Genomic DNA, 24,751 nt, shown 5'->3' on the forward strand with positions numbered 1-24,751 from the left:
ATGGGTGGATGGGAAATCCCCCATGAAAGAAAAACTAAACAATATACTATTTACTACAGGAAACAACAGCAAGAGAAGATACTATCTGGAAATAAAGAAGCTCTATCTTGTGTTACTGAAATGCTGGAAAATACAAAGACCGAGGTGAAAGTATTTTCACTGCCAGAGAAGAAAAGAAACTGCCAAGTATATAGAGGGATAAGGCTTATATCCATGAAGAGTTAAAGGTTGCGCTTCAAAGCAAGTTTTCATCATTGAGCTATGAATCTGGAGGTCACGTTCTAAATTCATAGGTTGGGTATAGATGCTACTGCAACAGAAGTATGTCGTTTTCCTTAGCTTAATGGAAAACCTGTAATCTAACTTATTAAAATCACAAACATATGTTGTGTTAATGATAAAGAGTTTTAGAAAATATGTTTTGGTCTTACATTTAAGGTTTCTTTCAAAAGGACTTTCACCCCAACACTCCCAATGGGAACTTGATAGTTACGATCAATTATTTAGCCATATACTTCCCATTATTTTAAAGTCACCTGCATGGAAATTTAGCTACTAGTGAGCTTGATTATCACTATTTAACCAGACATAGCAAGTCCAAATGCTAACGACAGTTACATATTTTGATGCACTTGTGAATATTAATTCTCTGAGCACTACACATTTGTTGTACACATTTGGGGTGGGATTTTTGAAAAGTGCTCAGCATTGGCTTACCTCTGCTCCCACTGGAATCATTGGGAATTTTACCATTAACCTCAGTGGTAGCAGAGATAGGCCAATACCGAGTGCCTTTGAAAGTCCAACCACTAAAGTTCATATAACATGCTAGTATTGAATAAATACTAAGATAGCCCATACCTTAAATTCCTCCAAGATTTTGTAATTTTTCCCATGATATTCACAAAAGTTTTTCACTTCTTTGCACTCTGGGCAGCATCCATTGTGTTCCACTTTAGTACACTTTGGGTGGATTTTAGGGCATTCTGGTTGATCACAAACAGGTCCATCCTCAGTACAGACACAAGGACAGTTGGAATGCCCTGGGAAAAAACGTTCTCCCAGTTTGTATACAAAGCCACTGTCATCCACACAGCCTTTCCCTCGATAGTCATCAAAGATCAGATTGTCATTACTTGAAGTCTGGTCGCCTTCATCAGCAGGGTAGTCTTCATGATTGATGGCAGCTGGGGTGACCAACCCAAGTATTAGCAATAGAAGTATGCAGGCTTCATGAATAGGACAAGCCATCCCCCTCCTCAACTTCTGCATACGGTCCTAATCTCAGATAGAAACAGCTGCTTCCATAGGGACACCAGAGGGGTGGTCTGAAAATAAATATTTAAAATGAGAATAACCTCAAATATTAACAAAAACAGACGTCTGAAGACCATGCTTTCAGCCTGTATCTGGAGATACAGTGTTTTCAAAATGAAACAAGTCTCCTATCCTCAATTATTCCTAAGGAGAACAAAGCATACTAAATATGTACATTAAAGCTAGCAATTGCATATATATAGATATATATACATATACACGTACATGTGCATGCATACACCATCCCATATGAAATCTCCACTCAAATGCTGACTTACACTGATGACTAATGTTTGCTTTTACCTATTTGTACAATTGGGTCATCTGACACACAAAGAAGTGGAATGATTGCCTGCAATTGCATAGTGAGTGGGTAATTCACTGGGACTGAACGCAGGATCGGAACTGTTCCTTTCCTTATGCTGTAACCACTACCCCGTCTCTGCTACAATACACAGCTCAGTTTCTTAAAATCAAGAGAATAAAGAATCAGGAGACGCCTTAGCAGAAAAAACAAAAGGTAAAACAATAATAGTATGAGCTCTGGTCAGACCTGAGCTTCAAATACGAAAGACAATCCTGTATTTTATTTAGACTTAGAGAGCTGGAATGCAACACTGTTTTACAAGTGGCATTTTTGCAGAGAAAGGTAAAGAGGTTGGGCTGAGAACATCTGTCAAGTCTGTAGTTTTTTCCCCCTATAGTCCAATGTCCTTATTCAGTATTTCTAGACACTGACTTTTTTCCGGGAAGCAGTATTCAGATTTGTATTAATTTCCAGCTAGGAGTTTATATATCAGTTGTCTGGCAAGCCCAAAGAATTATCGTAATATATTTGTCTCATTAGGTTAGTGACAGCCTCCATTCTAAAACTTAATATGCCATTGCAGCTACGTAAAACACCCAGACCATTTGGCAATGGAGAGTAATACTTAAATGGCCAAGGTGATGATTGACTGATCTGAAAAGGGAGGAAAGCCTGGCCCCGGCCCAGGAAGAATTAGGCAAAAAAAGAAAGACTCAGCACATATTTTCCTGTTACATTATTGTCTGTGTTGTGTGTCACATCACTCTCACCAGTGCACACGTTCTCAATCCTTTTCTAAATGCCATTTGGATGCCAGTGTAATGCCAGCAGAAAAAATAGTCTCTCACCTGTTTTCAGATAACTGGGCAGGGAATGGCTGTCCTATAGTGAAAAGTATTTGTAGGATGACCTCCTGAGGTCCCTTCCAACCCTGATATTCTATGATAATAGTAGCTGATGACAGAAACTTTTTATGAACTGAAAAATATTAGCTTTATGTTTATTAATAGTGAGGCATGCAGTTTCTGCTAATAGCATACACACAAATAAATGAATATAGGTATGTGTATTTACACACACACACACATATCAGTAGAAATGCACACATACTCATACGGATATCTATTTCCTCTTCCCTCAAAAGAAACATTTCTGGTATATTCCGATTTTTGGTGACTATTGATGTTAAATGGTTATATTAATAAAATCCGTCAAAAAGACTGACTCAGGAGAAAGCTATAACCTCACACGAGAAACTAAAGGATCCTGCTTAAAAAGGCAGTTTTTCTAAAGCTACTATAGAGGGAGACACCGGATATTACACAAGCGTTGTCAAAATCACAAGCTATCCTCTTAATTGAAGTTCCAGATATGTTTTTATCACAAGGGTAAGGTACTGTAGTACTGCCAGCAGTAGCTATTATAACATGCTGGGGGTTTTTTTAGAGTGTGATGCACACAGATAAGTCTGCATCATAGAACTGGGGAGTAAAGAGTTTTGCCCACCTAGAAGCCACAGGTTAGTATTAATTTTCAAAGCTCAGGTAAGTGGAGATTTAAGGGGGAAAAAAACCAGCCATCAGGAAAGTAATTGATATTGGAGGGAATGTGAAATGATCCAACCAACCCACTAAACCCATCCACGCTTGATGGCCAGGCACTACAAAGGGAAGGCTTACATATAAATCAACGCTGCTTTGGCACAGCTTGTGCTCATCTAAGATGCTCCACAGCAATTTCCAAGCCCCAGTCTAAGGAATGGGAGGGAAACGGATCCGACTGCAGCTCCACTCTGGGGAAGGGTTTCGCCGAGTAAACAAACCCGGCTCCGCTACGAATTAGTTTAACAGTTCAACTTTTCCCTCCTTTCTGGCGGCCGGCTAGGTCGGTGAGCAAAGGCAGCTCTCCCCCAGGGAATCACGGCTACTCACCCAGCAGGCTCGGGGTGTACCGCTGCCGGGGGGCCACAAGCCAACCTGGGCTAACAGGTCAGCGATCTGTTAGTGGGAGCAGCTCCTCTGCGTTACATTTCCAGCGCCGAGCCCCGGGCAATCGCTTCCCATCTCGCAGCGGCGGCGGCCCCCAGGGCAGGGGACGGACGCGTCCGCTCGGCGCTCAGCAGCCCAAGCGAGCAGCAGCTCCGGAGGCGAGGCTGCCCCGCAGCCAGCCAGGCTCCAGCATCGCTCTGGATCTCCGCGGCTCCCCGGCTGCTCCGTTCCCCTCCCCGCGCGCTCCGCAGCGGGGCTGGCTTAGGCGGAGCAGCCCCGGCGCTGCAGCCGCCGCCGGCTGGGGGAGCTCAGAGCCAGCCCCGGCTGGAAGGCAGCCGGCACCATCCCCCTCCCGACGCTGCTGCCACCGGGAGCAACTTTCCCCGGGCTTCAGCCCCGCAGCCGCGCGGCCGGGCGCATGGTGCCAGCCGCCGGGGTCCCTGCAGCAGCGCGGCCAGCGCTCCGCATCCTGCGCCGGGCGCGCTACGAGCCCTGCCCGGGACGGGCCATTTCCGCGGGGGCGGAGCCGTGACTGCACCCACACGTCAGGAGATCGCACCGGCCCCCTTCCCCGGGCCCGAGCCGCTGGATCCGGAGCCGGGGGGCGCTCCCCCGATCACACCGCAGCGCTGAGATGTCAGCTCCCCGCAGCTCCTGGAGGAGGAGGAGGAGGAGGAGGCGGAGATGAGCGGCCAGGCGCCTCTCGCCAACTCCCCTCCTGGCCCCGCCGGCATTCAACCCGGTCGCTGCGGGAAAGGGAGAGAAACAGCCCCACGTTGCTGCATTATTCAAACTTCGGAGCGGATCGCAGGCTAGAATGGGGCGGGGAGGTGTGTGTGTGGGGGGGCGGGGGTGGGTAGCTGAGCTCTTGTGGCTCTCGCTGTGTTGCATTCAAAACCGGCCTCCTTGCAATTCGTCTGGGCTGGCATTAGGCGTCATTGTAAAGCCACTGCTCCAGCAGCACCCAAAGGAGAGGCTGTATGTTCAGAAAGACACGCTTCCGCACACAGGGAAAGTCGGGATTTTATTTGGAACAAAGTCATTTCACCAATGACAGCTCACTGCAAACAATAAGGGCGAAGGCATTTAGCTGGTGGCTGGCTGCTGGCCTGGTGGCCAATCAGTCCCCCCAGGCGCTGAGCCTGCCATGACCTGGACACCCAGCGGGGCTCGCTCAGCTCCAGAGTCGAAGGGTTCCATCCGAGCCCCCCGAAAGCAGGTGCTCTGCCTTGTGATCAAAGACAACGCTCTGCACCTCGTCCTCGTGGCCCACCAGGCTGGAAAGCTGCCCCGAGTTGAGTTCCAGAGTCTTCACCGTGCCATCGTCGCTTGCCAGGGCCACGACGTGACCTGGAATTCAGAGCAAAGTCATCAAAGTTCTAGAAGGCGACCTGAGGGAGTAGGGGGACCAGATGTCCTGATTTTATAGGGACAGTCCTGATTTTGGGGTCTTTTTCTTATATAGGTTCCTATTACCCTCCCCCCACATATCCCATCCCAGTCCCGATTTTTCACACTTGCTGTCTGGTCACCCTATGAGGGAGCAAAGTCTGCAGTTGTGAAGGCTGAGACTGTGGACTCTTGCTTGAAATGCACCCAGATTTAGCGGAGAGCAACATCCATCAATAACAACAGAGGAGAATTCAGAGTGATTAAGTGAAGCTGAGGACCTGGACTTGCTGCTCATTAAATTAAATTAATGGAGATATCTTATCTCCTAGAACGGGAAGGGACCTTGAAAGTTCATTGAGTCCAGCCCCCTGCCTTCACTAGCAGGACCAAGTACTGATTTTGCCCCAGATTCCTAAGTGGTCCCCTCAAGGATTGAGCTCACCATCCTAGATTTAGTAGGCCAATGCTCAAACCACTGAGCTATCCCCTCCCTGCTTTGGGAAGGCATCTATTCTCTTTTTATTTTGGTTCAATGATTTAGGGCCAGATTCTGATAGTCTCACTGAGAAGCACTTTAGCCCACAGCTAATTTAACTCAAATCAGTCAGCACTCCTGGATTAAGATGCCATATCACCTAAAAGAACCAGACTCCGTCCCTCTGACATTAATGTTGATATTCCCAGCATAATAAATTAAGGTGCCTAGGTGAGTTTAGGTGTCTAAATTTCATTGAACTTTAGGTTCCAATGAAAACTCCCAGCCTAATTAAACAGTTAATATAGAAGTGGATACAGCAGTTAAAGGGGGTGGGAGGAAGGTTTTAGAAAGTCCAAAGCTTCCTTGCACTTATTTATAAAACAAGCAGCCTCTATAACTTATCAGTCTAAACAAGCGCAGTATGTATTTATAAGTTTATTATTTTGCAGTTTAAATAAAAAGCGTGGCTAACAGCTGGTAAGTGATACATTGAATCACCCCTTATTTTCTCAGCCATCAGATGAGAGAATCTCTCTGCTTCGAAATTAACTGCAATAATCAGGATCTTCACATATGTCCGTACACACACAACAATAACAATACACCCCCCCGCCCAAAAAATCAATACATTCATTTCAAGGCAGATATGGTCTGCTCAACAAAGCCATCATTGTATTTCAAGTCATGATTTTGGTCAAACACCTTTAGCTATTAGAGGCAGGTTCAATATACACTCAGAATGATTATGGCCCTTTTTTATGTATCGGTACTTTTTTTTTTTACCCTGAAAGCAAAGACATATCACCCATAGAAGCTGAATTAATGCTGACATTGACAAAGTCAATGTGGTATTGAAGCAAAAGTTTTTGAGGAAGAGTAGGGAAAACAGGGCCAAGTGTTGCCACAGCTACTCCATGAATAGCTGATCAGGACTTACGACCAAACAAGTGCGTGGGACGAATCTGGCCCAAAAGAAAATGTAATGTTAATGATGCTGAAGCCACAAGGTCTTGTGTATCAGAATCTGATGTAAATTTTATCCTGGAAATATATTGTCCATCCTTTCAGAATAATTCACAACAATGATGTCTCTTGTGATGCTCACCACAATAGGATGGCTTCATTTGACAGCGTGTGTGGTAAACAAATGCCATTTTCTCCATTTGTCAAGTGAACCATTTTGGCAAAATAATCTAAAAAATGCATTGAGAACATTAAATCACAGTATCAGAGGGGTAGCCGTGTTAGTCTGCATCTGCTAGTCTATAAAGTGCCACAGGACTCTTTGCTGCTATTAAATCACAGGTTATGCCTGGAGTGGTCATGGCTATTTGTACAAGAGGTGGAAGTATGGAAGTAGAGCTAACCATGATAAATCTGCTTTATTTGCAAACCTTTATAACTACCGGGCTTCTTCATCTAAAACAAAGCCTGACACAGCAAAGATCTGTAGGATGGATTAGGGTGTCCAAAGCACCAGATGTGAATATTTATTATAAACTCTCTTTTAGCAAGTCTTTGCTGACAGAAGCATTACATATGGATTTCACCAGACTCTATGGGCAATTGCTGGGAGGTTTTCCCTAAGAGGCAAAAAAAAAAAAAAAAAAAAAGACTTTTAGCTCAGAGTCTTAACACTGAAACAGCTGGGTAGGGAGTTAATGTCACGTTTCATCTTTTTAAAACTGTAACAAATGTATATATTCAAAAGAGAGAGGATTTGGACAGTCCCAGTTAACGTTAGGAAAGTAAAATCGATCCAAATTGATATCTGAAACAATAAACTTATTTGTTTAGTTAAAATTCTCGCTGACTACTGCACAAGGGGAATAGGACAGGCCCTAACAGTGCATCTTTATAACCTTTGCCAGCTAAATCATATGCCTGAAAGGAACAGATAGTTATGTTATTTGATTGGGGCATGTGAATATCTGAAAATGATAGTAAAATATAGTAACAACCAGCTAGCTGGTGTAGTAGTGATCAAAGAAGTATGTGTCTGACAGCTAGTACTCTCTGGGAAAGATGTTTGCAGGGGATGTAAGTGTTGGTGGAGAATGGTCTTTTCACACACATTCAGTGCTAGCCAATTTATGGTGCATTGCTATTGTGAACTATGAATAAAGCAACTTATTTGCTCTGTAGCAGAAGGGTGTGTGAGTGAGTGAAACAGCAAATGGGGAAGAGAGGGCATATAATGGGAATGTCTCGTTTCCGTTACCCTTTATGTCAACACTGATCTACTTGCTCATGATGATTTGCTGATTATAAAGTAAATTTACTCCCTCCTTCCTGCCAAAACGAGTTTTTTCTTGTTTTGAAGAAAAAACAAATTGCATTTTATTGCTGATCAAAATGTTCTCCAATCAGCAAACCACACAAAAACGATGACATGATTATCATGTAAAAATCTACTTACAACTGGTGTTTTTACAAAGCACGCTTATCTGTACATTAACAAAGGCACTTTGATGTAGCACTCATGGGAGGAGAAAAATATGGCATACAGTGCAGTTCTACAGAGTCTATGGGCCAGATGCTCAACTAGTGTAAATCTCCACTGCTGTATTGAAGTCTATAGAACTATGATTCACATCAGCTGAGTATCTGGCTCACGGTGTAGAAGCTGCAAAGCATCAAGATTGAGATCAACATGTAATGCCACGGAAGACCCCAGAGAGTTCAAACCATTTGCAAGGCCTTTGTTGGAGCCACACTGCTACAGGCTCACCCACAGCACTGGGCACACAGCTAGCAAAGGTGCACCACTGCCTCTGGTTGACCCATGACCAGTCCTGAACTCTCGCCTCCTCAGTCTGTGAGGCAGGAGGAATGACTAAGCAGGTCTTCATGGGGCCCTATCTACAGTATAAGCTTAGCACTGATGCAGCTAAATTGCTGTTGGCCATTGTTGGAATACAGGTACTAATGTTTCTAATGTAGACATGCCGACTCACCTGAGGTGGCCTGTTACTCTCTCAGAGCAGTGTAAGCTACAAGGAAATTTGCATCACAAAGTACTCTGGAAGTGGCTATGTAAATATGGCATCTTCCTACTCAGCAGATCTGATACCTCTGCATACTCAGAACCATTTCTGCTGACATTAATGACAAAAATAAGACTGTACTGTTTTACTCCTGCTAGCCCTGCTGAGCCAACACAGTTAAGAGAATGAGCTGGATTCTATTCCTGCTTATGCATCATCAACAGGTATTGTTAATAAATTCCAGGCTGTTACACCTGTGCAACCCCGTTGCCAATAATTACGGGTCACAGGGGTGTCATCCTTTGTTCCTCTGGATCCTTATTACAGGCGATGATGCGTAAGAAGGAAAGGACCCAGCTTGATTTTGAGATCCCAATGTCAGGAAGCAGGGCTGGCAAAGAGGAACAGAAAGCAACTGAGCACGTTGCAGGACTGTGAACACTTATTTTTGCCTTCATCAGCAGTAATACTCCTGAACAGATGGAGGATACGGGATTGGTAGCAAGACAGTCAATGGCAGTAGAGTACTGGCACCGGAGATGTGCTAGGAGTAATATGGCTCCAAAAGGGGCACTGCAAGATACTTTGAGACCTATGGGGTCCTTTAGGGGTATTATCACTAGGCAGGTTTTCATGATATGATGGCAAAAATGCCTGAACTCCGTCTCACTCACATCCATGCACTCACTCCATTGTTACTGCTAATGCAGCTACACTGTTCCTGCCTGTGACTGGAACAGGGCTGGCTCCAGACACCAGCTAAAGAAGCAGGTGCTTGGGGCGGCCAATACCAAGGGGTGGCATTCCGGCCGCTATTGGGGCGGCACGTCCGGGTCTTTGGCGGCAATTTGGCAGCGGGTCCCTCAGTCCCTCTCGGAGCAAAGGACCTGCCGCCAAAGAGTGGAGTGGCGCGATTGCGCTGCTGCGTCTTTTTTTTTTTGCGCTGCTTGGGGTGGCAGAAAAGCTGGAGCCGACCCTGGACTGGAATATGGGTAATTTTTCTGGTTCAGCTGACAGGTGTTAGCACCAATGTGAATCATTGTTTAGACAGAAGGCCACAGGTGATGAGCCTGTTTTTATGACCATGTTAGTTATACTCGCTTCTTGCTTTACAGTGGAAAAAATGCCAGAAGCCATCAGAGGTCATAATGGTGGGATATATTCATAACATTCCCTATTGCATATGTGTTTGGTATCTGTTGTGTCTGTTCCTTCCCTCTCTACTGGCCAGCAGCATAGAACTGAATTCCCTTGTACAGGCCACACAAGGGCTAGAGGCTGATATATAATGTGTGGGAGGCTATGATCTTATGGTCACATTTCCTCTCTGTTCTTGCTGGGCTTTTTCTGAGTGATTAGGGCCTTCTGATCCTTTCCCTCCAAATGCAGAGTAAGGGAGCGGAGCATATGGCCTCCGCAGCTGAATTAGCGATCTCCACACTGTTCCCAGATTCCAGTGTCCTACAAGCAAAGAGCTGTTCTTGGACTCCAGTTCTAAGCTCTTGCATGGTAGCTTGTCATGCTGCCATTTACAGATTAGCCAAGATCTTTATTTTAGACATTGATTAATTACAAGCATAATCCTGAAGTTTTGGCCAGATATATACCTGAACAATGATAAAATCCTGAAGATCATTGCAATTCTCCCCTTGCCCTCTTATCAACATTGCCCCTTTAGAAAGACTGCACATACAAAACATACCCCGGGTGTTCTCTCTTGAGAATACAGGTGCAATATCAAAAGATGTTATAACTTTATTTTATGGGCCAGACCTCATCTGGTGTAAATCAGTGTAGGTCTATGGCCATTGATGGAGTTATGCTGATTTATACCAGCTGAGGATCTGGCCTTATAACTTTAGGAATATGTGTAAGATTTTGGAGCTAGAGACATTTTGTAGACATCTGATACTAAGGGACCAAATTCTAATCTTTCTTGCACTGAGGCAAATGAAGAGTAACTCCAGTGAAGTTTATGCCCTGGGATAAAGCCAATATGAGTCCAATGTCGTGGCCATTATATGTTTAACTACATTTGATTTTAAGTTCTACGGAAGCAGGGATCTGTATTTTATTTCCTTGACACTGAAGAGCCATAAACACCTATGGTGCTAAGTAAATAACAATAACAATAATGAAACCACTTCATGTACATATAGTATGAAATCCATCTCATGATATGAATTGTTGGCTACATCTAAAATAGTGCTGGTATGTTGAAGCAGTTTAATTTAATTTGTTACTGCATGACAGATTTCTTCAGAACACAAAACTAGACAAGATTAATTTGCTGGGCTGATAAAGCCAAATTACCTAGGGTAGAGGGAACAAGACCTGTACTTGTCAAAGGACAAAAAAATTGACAATTTATATTCCAGGAGATCCTAATAGAAATCACAGCAATGATTACCAGCTGTCTTTGTAAAATGAATTCGGAGCGAAGCTCTGCCAAGGCAACATTAGGCAATGCTTTACGAGGCTACGTATTCAAGTATCCATAAACAATGCCATTTGTGCAATGGAATAGCCTAAAAAGCAGACTGTTTTACTGATATTTGGCTTTGACACTTGATAAATCATGTTGACCGAAGCCTTTGATTTTTTGTTATTAAAGGAACAAGTCACAATCCCAAAGGCTGTTTTGCAGTTAATGTATCAAACAGAAACTGAGCCCGCCATAGAAAACACTCCAACAGATCTAACCTAATTTGCTTTCTACTTCCCTACTAAATCCTGCTATAGGCTTAGGCTATTATGGCTAAATGTCCATGTCAAACCAAAGACAAATGAAGGCCTGGTTGATTGGAATCATAAGATAATACTTATGTCGAAGCACTGATTTTTTCTTCAGGCAAATGAATGTAGAAATTATGCATCTAATTTAATTATTGAATACTCTGAATGTTTCTGTTTTAGCAGGACCGAGCTGCCTAGTGCCTCTACAGAATTTTGGTAGCATGAATGCCAAAAAAGTCTAATCAATGCCACACACAAATCAATCAAACAACCTACTACTTAATGTTTCCTATTACATTGAGACATCAGTGCTGATAAAGTAGAATATAAATAGCATTATTTCTGTCTTTAATTCAATTATTTCTGTAGACCCAATATTAACTCTTTGGCTTATTTGTGGAACAGAACAAGAAATGCATAAAAGATCATGTTAAACTCTCCCTCAGCCTTTATTCATATAAATAGTCAATACTTATATTGACTATTCATGAAAATGAAAAATACCTGACTTGGATCATTGCTTCTAATGAAAGAAGGAAGTAATACAAATAATTATATTTCTCATTGACAACAAACCAAGAGTAACACTTTTCCCAATTTAACAGTACCAGCTCCCCTTAAAACTGTAGGCAAAGCATTCTTCAAAGAAACTAAACCAGCCACTTCATATTTCATTCAAATTACAGGTGTCTTGCATGAATATTAGCTATTTTGTTTATCATAACTGCATAGGGAAGAAGCCTGAAACTATTATGTGTAGCATAGATGAAATAACATATCATAGAAAGAAAGCAAAGCTTAGGTCAATATGACAATGATTTTTATACACATCAGAACCAATTCAAAGCAATTCGCCGGAATCAATATAGATAGACAGAAATGCTTCTCAGCATTTATTACCTGTGGAGGGAATCATTGATTACCTCCATTGATTTCTTCTAGGTATGTGGAGAGGCATCTGTTGTTTTTCTAAAAAGATGCCTCAAAATGAAAAGTATCAAGAAACTACTTATATTTTAAGGATTTACATTAATGGTTCAACCGGTGCCATTACTCAGGACTTTGCAACCCCATTCAAAGAGAGGTGAAATATAATTTAGCTTATTTTTAGCACATGATTGTTAGTCAATATAACGTATTGTAAGAGAAGTTGTTTTGAAACCTTACCTGCAACTCATCTTTTAAAGCACACATTGTGCCAAATATGTCCCCTTTGTGCCAAATATGTCCCCTCTGTATAGCATTTTGTGAAAAAGCATATGGTAAAACAGGGGAGAAAAGGAAGAGGCTAAATTCCTTGCTGATGTAAATAGCTGAAATTTCACTGACACCAATGGAGCTACAATTTACATCACTATTATTATATCGTATGTTACAATAGTGCCTATAGGATGCAATCACCAAATGGGCCTCCATTGTGCTAGGCCCTGTAGAAAAAAAAAAAGACGGTCTCTTACCCAGTTTGCAAACTAACTCAAAGACTAGAAGCAACAGGTGACCAATGGATCGGGGAGTTCAAGGGAAAGTATAATAAATGTAATAAGCTGTGGTCAGACTGCCTACCCATTGCCAAATGCCTGGTAGGCATCATGGTAGGAGGAAAGGACTTGGCTCTAACTGTACAGATCCCTACCTGCTGTGAAGCGGAGGAGCTGATAGAAGCCAATTTACATCAGCTGAGGATCTGGCCCACAAAGTTTAAATTTAGTGTGAAATCACACAAGCGCTTATTTTTGGGAACTTTGGGGGAATAGGAATTGATGGAAGGGAAGGCATCCACACACACCAATGACTTTACAGGCAAATGTTGGAGGGCTAAGCTCAGTCAGAGTAGATAAAATGTTTAACAGCTGTTGGAAAGTGTGATTGTAGTGGCTGTAGATAAAATTGTTCATTACTGTCATACCACGCAGAATGTTATTTACCAAGCAACTGATTTGCACCATATGAAAGTTGTTTTATATATGTTTTTGTTCTATAAACAGCTTTCAACAAATAGAGTAATTATTTCTTGTCTTCCAAACGTAAACTATGTTTTGCTTAGGAATGCACTTCTTTGACATTGCTATAATTCCTAAACTCTAGCAGCACATGAATAAATCCTTTGAAACAATCGTCTCGTTAGTAACAGCACATACCTGTTCCCCTCATCCACACAGAGCTTTTAGTTAAGTTTTTCACAAGAGGGAATGAAGAAGAATGTTCTCAAGAAGGTGCTAATTCATATGGAATAATTTACAAAATATTATAGTAATTCAGTCCAACATAATTGGGAAAGAAAAGAAAGAAAGAAAGAAAGAAAGAAAGAAAGAAAGAAAGAAAGAAAGAAAGAAAAAGAATTTGCTGACACAGCGAATGGTTTTTAATGAGTTATTACTGAATGGACACTTAGTTCCTGTTAAGAAATCACTGATTTTTCTCTCAGGACTACCTATGTCAAAGACGCTAGTCATCTGGCAATGTGCATTAGGAAAAATTACCATTATCTACAAGCACTTAAATTCCTGAGTCATCTTATTCATGCAAAATGTCCCATTGAATTCAACGCAATTACTCACATGCGTAAGTGTTTGCAGGATCAGGGACTTACTTTGCAAAGAGAGAAGTTTTATTGTGATTCTGTATTTTTTATTGTTTTCAGATAAACCAACTTCAAAACAGCATAAAGGGAGAAGGAGACAATCAACAGAAAGAAAAGACTAGAAATACAGAGTCCAGGCTCAGGAAGGTACTTAGGGCCTAACTTTAAGCACATGAGTTGTGGTAGGAGCTTCTTATGATGGACAGATCCACTTTTATTTGGGTCTTTAATAGGACCAGGGGCGGCTCTAGGCACCAGCGGGCCAAGCGCCCGCTTGGGGCGGCATCCTGGGGAGGGCGGCATTTGGCTCCGGTGGAGCTCCCGCCGGCATACCTGCGGCAGGTCCACCGGAGCCCGGGACGAGCGGACCTGCCGCAGTCATGCCTGCGGCGGGTCCCGTCTTCCCGCGGCTCCGGTTGAGCTCCCGCAGGCATGACTGCGGCAGGTCCGCTCGTCCGGGCTCCGGTGGACCTGCCGCAGGCATGCCGGGCGGAGCTCCACCGAGCAAATGCCGCCCTCCCCAGGATGCCGGAGCCGCGGGAAGAGGGGACCCGCCGCGGGACTGGGGAAGGGCGGAGCAGCGCTCCGCGCTGCTTGGGGCAGCCTACTTTGTAGAGCCGCCCCTGAATAGGACCGAAAATGTTGGAGCCTTGTAAGGGGAAATTTGGCTTTTTATGTTGACTCAGGGTATATAAAGGCAGGACACAGATTTACTAGACTCAACTATTCAAGGAAGAGAACTGTAACAGGAATTAAAGCCAGAGAAAAAAAGACTTGTAGGCAAATTCCTCAATAGAAATTTAGGAATGTGGAGGGGGCTTTTAGTGAAGCATAGAATGATCCACATTGTCGCGGTGATGGGTCATCAGGATAGAGTGATGGTGCTGCGTCAGAAATGGTGACATCAATTCCACATCAGCTGATTGTACTTCAGTCTCTTTGGAAGGAGGGTTGTCCCTAGCAACAGATGGGCTTACTATAGGATATGTCCACAAGCCTTTAGTTTTTGGAGAGTAAGGGATCTGGTTGGCGTGTGGCAAATTGAAATGGAGCACACTATTGAGCTCTGATTATTCTTCCATACGGAAAACTTGACCTAGATGGAGAGGCATTCTTCCCAAAGCTTGAACAGTTCTCAGAACTTGACAAATTGCTTTTTGGTTAAAAAAATCACTGGAAAGTTACTCTAAGCAGAGAAAGCAGGTATCTGATAGGAGAAAATCCTTTATCTAAAGATCAGAGAGGTAGCCGTGTTAGTCTGGTTCTGTAAAAGCGGCAAAGAATCCTGTGGCACCTTATAGACTAACAGACGTTTTGCTGCATGAGCTTTCGTGGGTGAACGCCCACTTGCATCCGACGAAGTGGGCATTCACCCATGAAAGCTCATGCTGAAAAACGTCTGTTAGTCTATAAGGTGCCACAGGATTCTTTGCTGCTTTTATCTAAAGAGTCTTACAAAAGATTTGATAAGATCCTGGACAATTAGTGTACAGTTATTTTTCAGCTAAACATGAATTTGTTTAAATTAGATTTTATTTGGCCTTTTGGTGGTATTTAGTGTTTTCGAACTGGTTGGTTCTTGAAATGAAAAAGAAAAAGAAAAAGAAAACAAAGTGGTATGTGTTGGAGGACTGTTTTTAGGTGTCATTATTTCATTATCTTTTCTATCCAGAAAAGCAAATTGTATTTGCATCTAGTAGAAATAGCTTTGTCTAAATATCAATTATATATATTTATATATTTGCACGTATGTTCACCCGTGCAACTGAGTTTACCAGGATATAAGATTAAGTACATGGCAGATGGCATTCTGGTAAACCGTGGAAAGATAATTAACTCTGCTTAGAATTTCCTAACAGCAGGTAATTGAAGAGAGCAAACATACGTGAGGATTTATAGTCATTTATGTTTAGTTTGTGTAAGTGTTTGGGGTGGAATAGCTGGTACTCTTCTAGTACAAGGAGGGTAGTCTCATGGAGAAGATAAAAAGTGCACTGTTGAGAAAATAGGGTGGAATAGGATCCATTAATGAACTACACCAGGGGTCAGCATCCTTTCAGCAGTGGTGTGCCGAGTCTTCATGTATACACTCTAATTTAAGGCTTCGCGTGCCGGTAATACATTTTAACGTTTTTTAGAAGGTCTCTCTATAAGTCTACAATATATAACCAAACTACTGTTATATGTAAAGTAAACAAGGTTTTCAAAATGTTTCAGAAGCTTTATTTAAAATTAAATTAAAATGCAGATCTTATCAGTTTAGTGTGATCCTTGCCCTTGTTTTTCCTTGATGAGTTTTCCAATGTCGGGCACGTATTTGGATACTTTAAGCTGCACACAGGCTTCTGAGTGATCAGTTGTTAACTGGCTGGAACCCCAGATCAGCAGCTGAGGTGAGTGGAGCTGGCGGCTGGTAGGGCTGAGCAAGGCCGGAGGCCTGGACCCTGTCTGGCAGGGGGCCTGCGCTGGAACTCCAACCGGAAGCAAGGTGAGTGGGGCTGCGGTGGGGACCCCGGCTGGCAGGGGGCCAGCAGCAGGAACCCCAGAGCAGCGGCAGGCTGAGCCACTCAGCCCGTGCCATGTGCCATCAAAAATCAGCTCGTGTGCCACCTTTGGCACGCGTGCCGTAGGTTGCCGACCCCTGAACTACACACTGCTTCGTCTCTGATGTTGTCTCTGGTAGTAACCACAGACAGGAGTTATCCTCAAGCTGAAAAAAATAACAGGCCAAGGGCTGGGATATTCAAAGGGACCTAAGGGAGTTGGGCACCCAATTTCCATCAATTTTCAATAGCAGGTAGGTGTCTAACCTATCAAAGCACTTTAACAAGGTGAATTTGGAGATGTAAGCTACAGAAGCCATTGAAATAGAGCAAGAAATGGATCATCACAGAAATGAATAGCTTTAATTTTTTTGATAGTGATTAGTTAGAATTGTACGTCAGCTAATTGGCATTTCACCTGTACAATATCCACTGGTATAAACTAATTCAATCTGTTCATCTGATTTCCCAAATTATTATGGTGATGCACGTATACATATAAAGGTGCTGGGATCAGGTGTATTGAGAAGTAAGAAGGCTTTTTATTTTTGTGATGGGGGATCTCAACAGAGAAGAAGCGTGGGAGAGTGTCTGCTCTTGCTTTGGGCAACTCAGGAAGATCCTAGTTTCTTTGTATATTGACAGGCATGACTGATACCATTTCTGCACACTTGGAGTGAAATATTTGTCTTGGACAGAAAGGTCAGCAGTTTTGTTGTGCAGACCTTGGGGACTGATAGCCAGACGCTTGAAATTGGCTGTTATAGCCACTGTAGTGTTACCTCTGTATTTGGCAATCGCCACTGGAGTACTGTGACCAGTTCCGGTGTCCACAATTCAAGAATAGATAAATTGGAGAAGGTCCACTGAGGAACCACGATAATGATTTAGGACTGGGAAACATGCCTTAAAGTGATAGACTGAAGGAGCTCAATCTATTAAGCTTAACAAAGAGAAGGCTAAGGGATGAATTAAACAGTCTGGAAGTATCTACATAGTGGAACAGAAATTTGATAATAAAGGGCTCTTCAGTCTGGCAGAAGAAGGTATAACACAATCCAATGGCTCCAATTTAACAGCAAAGGTAATGAATCATTAGAACAACTTACCAAAGGTATTGGTAAATTCTCCATCACTGGAAATATTTAAATCAAGACTGGATGTTTTTCTAAAAAATATGCCCTAATTCTGACAAGAATCAATTCAGGGAAGTTCTCTGGCCTGTGTTATATGGGTCAGACTAGACGATCACAGTGGTCCCCTCTGGCTTTATAATCTGTGAGTCTAAACATTGGACTGGCCCAATATACATTGGTAACGATAGCACATTTGTCGGAATATTAATGATATTATGATGCTGAGTCAATGGAAAGAAATATGAAGACATGTCAGAGTAAGGACTCGATCAATAATTGTGGTCTGAGGAACTTCAGAGAATGTGACATTAATAACATTGCTGCTATAGCCCGCAGGGCAAGGCGATGACAGGAAAATGTCAAATGTTAAAATTCTGCATGAGTGGAAGGTGACTGCGGAAAAGAGTAACGATCAGTATAACCTGCTGATCTTCACAAATGAATTAATCATCATAAAATTATCTAAATGAGGTCCTGAGATGAAACTCCATTTGCAGGGACATTTTCCACAATAATTTCTGATCAAGTGGAAAGTAGCCACATTACAGTTCGGGTTCAAGTTGAACCATCACTTTTAATAACAATTTTTATTCTTCTATTAAAATTACACACATGAAATTTCAACTTAAATGAATAAATACTGGACGTTGATCAATACCTTCTCCAAAATGTGTTAGCTACTTCTTTGATATTTCAAGCAACTTTCCTACAACAATCTGGGAGAAACAAACCCTGATGTGAAACATGTTAGCTAAAACATCTTACCTTACCTTTCTCAGTGTTCTGGGAAACCTAGAATAATGTAAGTGATAGCAAAATACATGCTACAAATTAGAATTTACACTGGACTTCTTTAGAATTGGGATCCCTGTATACAATTTTTGATGCAAAATGGCCTACACTATTAGAAGTTTCAGAGCAGCTGCTGTGTTAGTCTGTATCCGCAAAAAGAACAGGAGTACTTGTGGCACCTTAGAGACTAACAAATTTATTTGTGCATAAGCTTTCGTGGGCTAAAACCCACTTCATTGGATGCATGCAGTGGAAAATACAGGAGGAACATGAAACAATGGGTGTTACCATACATATAACACCCACTGTTTCATGTTCCTACTGTATTTTCTACTGCATGCATCCGATGAAGTGGGTTTTAGCCCACGAAAGCTTATGCTCAAATAAATTTGCTAGTCTCTAAGGTGCCACAAATACTCCTGTTCTTTTTACTATTAGAAGTCAGTATGATGTCCAGCTAAAAGATCAGGGCATTCATATTATTCCAGTTGCAAGACTTATATTTTTTTTTACCGGCCTAATGAGGTTAAATATCTCAATATATAGACATAGATTTTCTGTCATTTCACAATGCAATATTTCTGTTGTGTTTTATAAACAACAGAAAGACAGCAAGATATTCAAAAACCTGTTTCTGTCTAATAGAAACACAAGTTTCAGAAGCATTAGTAGAATGTAAAATAACCCTCTTTTTATTAATATTCTACTCCTCCCTCTCTTTTTGGATGCCTGCAGTCATTCAATACAAGCCTCTTTGATCCTCCTTTCTTTCTCAAATGATAATATGGATATGCAAGTGGAGTATGAGATCAGACCAGGATGTAAGTAATGACTTATTTTCCCCATGGATCCCCATATGTGTCATCTATTCAACCTTATCATTAGCTTAAAGAATGAAGGGCCAGATTTTTAATGGAATTTAGGCACTTTAAGATGCAGACGGGTGCCTAGCGGATTTTCAAAAAGACTTAGGCATCTAACTACCATATTCCCATTGAAATCAATGGGAATTAGACACATAGGCACTTTTGAAAATCCCACTGGGTGCCTAAACACCTTTAAAAATCTGGTCCCCATTAGCCAGTGTCCACTACTGAACCTGGATCTTCACGGCAGAGTGCAGTCATGAAGCCATAGCAACAGTCCATAATTTAAATATATTTGATACTGAAACAGATTGCATCCTTTGCATGAGTTTTGTAGCTCTAACACTGAGGTAATGCACTTTTTGTCTCTATTGTACTTCTAGCTGGTTGTAATTAACACCTCCCTCTCTAATACAATTCCCTTGGCTCCTAGAAGAGCCTTATAGAGTGCACTGAGCCTAATGAACATTTCAGATGTGGCCCTCATGTATGATGAAGGCTGCGTGAGATTAAAGTGGAATCAGGTGGTTGAGAGTTGTTGTCAGTTGTTCTGCAGGCATGGATGTCAAGCTCAATTTTAGTCTTATAAGAATTTAAACTCATTGTAATCAGATGCATATAAATGATCTCAGGTGAAAAGGAGTTTGGAAAAAATAATCATTTTGCTTTACCTCACAAGTTGCAACCTTCGCTCCCAAACGTTTTTACCACTGAGTACACGCATAGAATAAAGCACTTGTGTTCTCCTCGGACTGGATTATAGAGAAAGCTACTGATAAACACATGGTTTGAGTGCTAATGCTTTAGTATTCATCTTCCATTTGCATCAAATTAGCTGTTGAAACAATTCCATTTTGGCTATTAAGTTAGTTTGCAAGACCAGAAGTAAATGAATAAAGACGGAGATTGTTATTCATCAGGTTGATCTTGTGCTTAAGGAATGGGATTGAAATACACAAGACCTTGGTTCAATGCCTGGTTCTGCTACAGACGTCTTGTGTGACTTTGGGCAAATAACTTCTTCCCCATCTGTAAAATGGGGATAATAATGCTCCCTTCTCAGAAGCTTTGTCCATTTCTATTGTAAATTATTCAGGGCAGGAACAGTGTCTTATTCTGTTTGTTCAGTATCTAGCATAACAGAGCCCCAATCTGAGTTGAAACCCTGAGGTGCTACTGTAGTACAAATAAATAATAATAATTGGTTTAAGAGGTTTCTTTAATGTAGATTATTATGAAATGATTGGCACCTAAATGTTTTGCCCTGCAAACAACTAAAATGTGTTTGACCATGATAGTGAAAAAACACAGATTTAGAAACAGGGTTTAATAAAATCTTTTCCAGGGAAAAACTTAAACAGAGGCTCCGCCCTTAACATAAGCATGTTATTGTCAACAGTGGCACAAGGAGGAACCAGGGAAGGAGATGTGGCTTGTTCTTTTACCTAAACATTCCTACTACTGTCATTTTTCAGGTTTGTCATATTCACTGTCTTGACAGTGCAAACACTACTCTGTAAAATCTGTCAAAGAGGCCAGTTGATTTCCTACATCTTCTGACACTTGCAGCTCTTTAATATCAGGCTGTCAGAACACCTAAGAGAAAGACAGGTGCTTACTTGTTGAGTGCTGTTACTGTGACTACCATCACACATACTTTAATCATTAGCCTTATACTATGAAATTCTGACTTTTATATCCTTGGAGTTCCAGGCTGTAAAATGCTACTGGCATAAATCTATCTGATGGGTTAGCTAGCTCACTTGCCTATGGAACTATATTTATAAAATGAATCCTTTGTATTTTATGAAGTGTACATTATTTTTTCTAAAATTTTCTACTGTGATCTGTTGCTTTCACTGTTGTTTTTTGTAACTCTTTATTGAATTTATGATACCCACGGGTGAAACTCAGTTGGGTAACAGTCTTCTCTATCTTAAACCAGGGGAGATAAGGCACAGTCATGAGCAACGGGTAGTGCACCAACCCAAGAGTAGCCCTGGAAGGCACTGGTCTCAGAGAAACCTCTCTAAGCCACATCTCCTTCCCTGGGTCCTCCTTACACCATGCTTATCAGCAGCACATAGCCACACCCGCTGTGCCGGCTAAGTTCTTCTGGTCAATGAGCGGAAAGGGGAGGGGTGGATTCAAAGGACTATCCATTCCTAACCCAGCTGTTCCAGGAAGTAGTAAGAAGGACCCACTTCTTCCATGGAGAATAGGTCCATCAGTGGCTATTAGATTCATAGATTCTAGGACTGGAAGGGACCTCAAGAGGTCATCAACTCCAGTCCCCTGCCCTCATGGGGCCAAGATGCAACCCCATTCTCTGGGTGTCCCTAAGCCTATGACTACCAGATCCTAGGACTGGACAACAGGTGATGGCTCACTCGATAATTGTGTTGTTCTGTTCATTCCCTATGAAGCATCTGGCTGCTGATGGAACACAGGATACTGGGCCACTATGATCTGACCCACTTCCACACCTGAATTGTTACCCCATATATTGTACCTGAGTTGAATTTTAAGTCTTTGAAGCAGGCACTGTATATTTTTGTGTGCATATTTAGTTTTCAGACCCGAATGAGTATTATTACAAATACTGAAGCATTTTTCCTTATTGAAGTGCAGTAATATCAAGGTATAGCCAGATCAATGATCACAATTCTCAAATTAGTTATTGGGGTGCCACATGCACTTGTAACACACAAGTTCTTTTTCAGGTGGCTACTTAGAGTTAATTAAGAAGATGAAATTGATAAATCACACCCAGAAACTTTATAAGCTTTTGATAACTGTGACAGGGTGCTGAGTGAGAAGCACTTAGTCAACCCCTGCCACTCCAGCCCCAATCAAGGGGAATGGATTGCGGCTGGTTGGATAGCTCTGTGTCTTCCTGGTAACGGGCAGCGGCTGCCAGCCTCATTAGCCAGGGCTATAAAGGCTGTCAGGAAGTCGGAAGAAGGAGGGTAGAGAAAGCCAAGGCACAGTGGGAGGCGGGAGCCTTCGGGTCTGTTGCTGGCCAGGCCTGCATTTGGCAAAGTTGGCTGTGAAACCTGTTTATAGGTGGAAAGTGGTGGCGGGAAAACAACTGTAGATAAAGAACACTGGTGTTGCATCAAGCTGAGGCCTTCCTGACTGATTGGAGAGGGCAACAGGGGCTGAAACCAGAGCGGCCCAACATGCACCTCGCCAGAATAACACAGACAAATGGAACTGAAATCATAGAAAAATCAGTATACAGAAGTATAAAAATAAGATAAGTACAGTAAAGTGGCTTCCGCCAACGGAAACAACCTCATCACCTACATCGCTTCCAGAGGAACCAAGTCCAAGTCCACAGTCTACGGAGGAACTGGTGTCTCCAACCTCAAGGGAACAGTTCCAGACTGAGCAGGAAGCCGATGACAGCCTTAAAAAAGCATGGGCGGCGGCACGGAGTGACCCACCGCCTCTCAGCTCTACTAACCGATCCCGGTTCATTGTCGAACAAGGACTTTTATATAAAAAAATTCTTTCTGATAAACACCAGGAAGGCCAGCATCCTCAAAAACAGTTGGTAGTTCCAACTAAGTACTGGGAAAAGCTCTTAAGCTTGGGCCATAACATCCCAGTGGTCATTCTGGGGTAAACAGAACCAAGGACAGGTTGGGAAAGTCCTTCCACTGGGAGGGGATGGGCAAGGACGTTGCCAAGTATGTCCGGTCAAATGGTTAAAAAGTGTTCTTAAATGTCAAATATCTTGTTGTTTACATACTTAGTAGTATATGTAATAGTGCATGTGTTTTGTTAATCTGTTTATTTTAAAGTTCTAGAAGGAAATCACCGCCAGTGTGGTTCCCCCACTGTCTGCGATTTGGGGGGCGTGTCATAAATAAACAGATCAGGGTTAAGGTCTCTTTTACCTGGAAAGGGTTAACAAGCTCAGTAACCTGAGAAACACCTGACCAGAGGACCAATCAAGGGACAGGATAATTTCAAATCTCTGTGGAGGGAAGCCTTTGTCTGTGTTCCTTGTTGGCTCTGTGTTCTCTCTTTTTGGATCTAAGAGAGGCCAGACATGTCTCCAAGTTCTCCTGGAGTAGTTCCTACTATCCAATAGTGAGTATTAATTAGAAAGGCGGATTAGTCTTATAATTTGATTTCTACATTTGCAATTGTGTGTTTGCTGGAGAAATACCTTTATTTCTGTTGTTGCTACTTTGCTTTTACTGAGAAAGAAAGGAGGGGTGGGTGGAGAGCCTCTCCAGGTGTATAGGTTAGACTCTGTGTATTTTTGCATCCTGGTAATACAGAGACAGTGTACTTTCTTTTTTTGTTCTTTTAATAAATTCTTTTCTTTTCTTTGGACTTGGTTAATTCCTTCTCTTGTGGAGATTCAAGGGAAGGGGAGGGGGGAAGAGTGAGTTCCTCCTGAGGGTGAGTCACAGAGTTGAATCGGTGTGTATCTCTCCAGAGTGGCTAGGAGAGAGGGAGGGGGGAAGTGGGCTGCTTCCCTGTGTGTAGAGATTCAAGGAGTTTGAATCAAGGTATCTCTCTCTCCGGAGCAGGCTGGAGAGAGGGAAGGGGGGGAGGGGCTGTTTCTCTCTCTCTGGTGAGATTCAAGGGGTTTGAATCTGGGTTCCCCAGGGGAAGCTTGGGGGACAGGCAGTGTGTCAGACACTTTAACCTGACTGGTGGCAGCGAGAACCAGATCTAAACTAGAATTTTAGTTTAGAGGAGTCCATGCAGGTCCCCATTTTGGAACCCAACAGCTCCAAGTGGGGGAGAGACCTATGACAAACCTGTTCATAGGTGGAAAGTGGTGGCGGGAAAACAACTGTAGATAAAGAACACTGGTGTTGCATCAAGCTGAGGCATTCCTGACTGATTGGAGAGGGCAACAGGGGCTGAAACCAGAGCGGCCCAGCATGCGCCTCGCCAGAATAACACAGACAAATGTAACTGAAATCATAGAAAAATCAGTATACAGAAGTATAAAAATAAGATAAGTACAGTAAAGTGGCTTCTGCCACTGTTCATATTTATAATCTTACATTGTGCATACATACAACCTTCTGGAGACCTTTAGAAACAAAGATGGAAGAAAATGTAAGTGGAGATAACCCCAAGAAGAAGGTGATGAGTTAGGCTTCCTACCTGGCTGTCCCATGTCATCCCTGTGTCCTAACACCAGGCTGGATAACCACATCTTTTACACACCTTTTCCTATTCCACCCACACACGTCTGGGACCATATCTGATGAGGTTTCAGACTCTGCCCATGTGTTGTATTCTGGCTAACCATAGTTAAACTTCTGACCGTTATCACCTCATTTGTGTCAATTAACGTCCGAATAATTTTAATATATGAATGCAGTTAGCTCCATAGTTACTTTATTGCAAAAGTTCCCTATGAGTAGGGTGACCAGATGTCCTGTTTTTAAAGGGACAGTCCCGTTTTTGGGGACTTTTTCTTGTATAGGCGCCTATTACCCCCCACCACCTGTCCCGTTTTTTCACAGTTGCTATCTGGTCACCCTACCTACGAGGCTATCATACGTTCATTTCTGGGTTACCTCTTTATCACACAATGCATTGCTAAACTATCACAAGAGACTTATTGCAAAATTTTATAACATTGGGTCA

At 42.5% G+C, this 24,751-nt stretch overlaps 2 protein-coding genes across 2 annotated transcripts in view; both read right to left on the reverse strand.

Moving 5' to 3' along the window:
* The window catches only part of VWC2L (von Willebrand factor C domain containing 2 like), an 83,178-nt gene extending 79,373 nt beyond the window's left edge, over nt 1–3,805 (reverse strand). Inside the window, exons 1-2 of the mRNA XM_039493622.1 lie at nt 3,556–3,805; nt 862–1,328 (exon numbers count right to left, since the gene is read on the reverse strand). Coding sequence (XP_039349556.1) covers nt 862–1,272 — 411 coding nt within the window. The 5' untranslated portion in view covers nt 1,273–1,328; nt 3,556–3,805. The remainder of the gene's footprint in view (nt 1–861; nt 1,329–3,555) is intronic.
* An 812-nt stretch (nt 3,806–4,617) lies between these two features.
* The window catches only part of SPAG16 (sperm associated antigen 16), a 738,799-nt gene continuing 718,665 nt past the window's right edge, over nt 4,618–24,751 (reverse strand). The window contains exon 16 of the mRNA XM_039494401.1: nt 4,618–4,962. Coding sequence (XP_039350335.1) covers nt 4,787–4,962 — 176 coding nt within the window. The 3' untranslated portion in view covers nt 4,618–4,786. The remainder of the gene's footprint in view (nt 4,963–24,751) is intronic.

The sequence above is a fragment of the Mauremys reevesii genome, linkage group 11 (assembly GCF_016161935.1).
Source record: "Mauremys reevesii isolate NIE-2019 linkage group 11, ASM1616193v1, whole genome shotgun sequence".
Lineage (NCBI taxonomy): Eukaryota > Metazoa > Chordata > Testudines > Geoemydidae > Mauremys > Mauremys reevesii.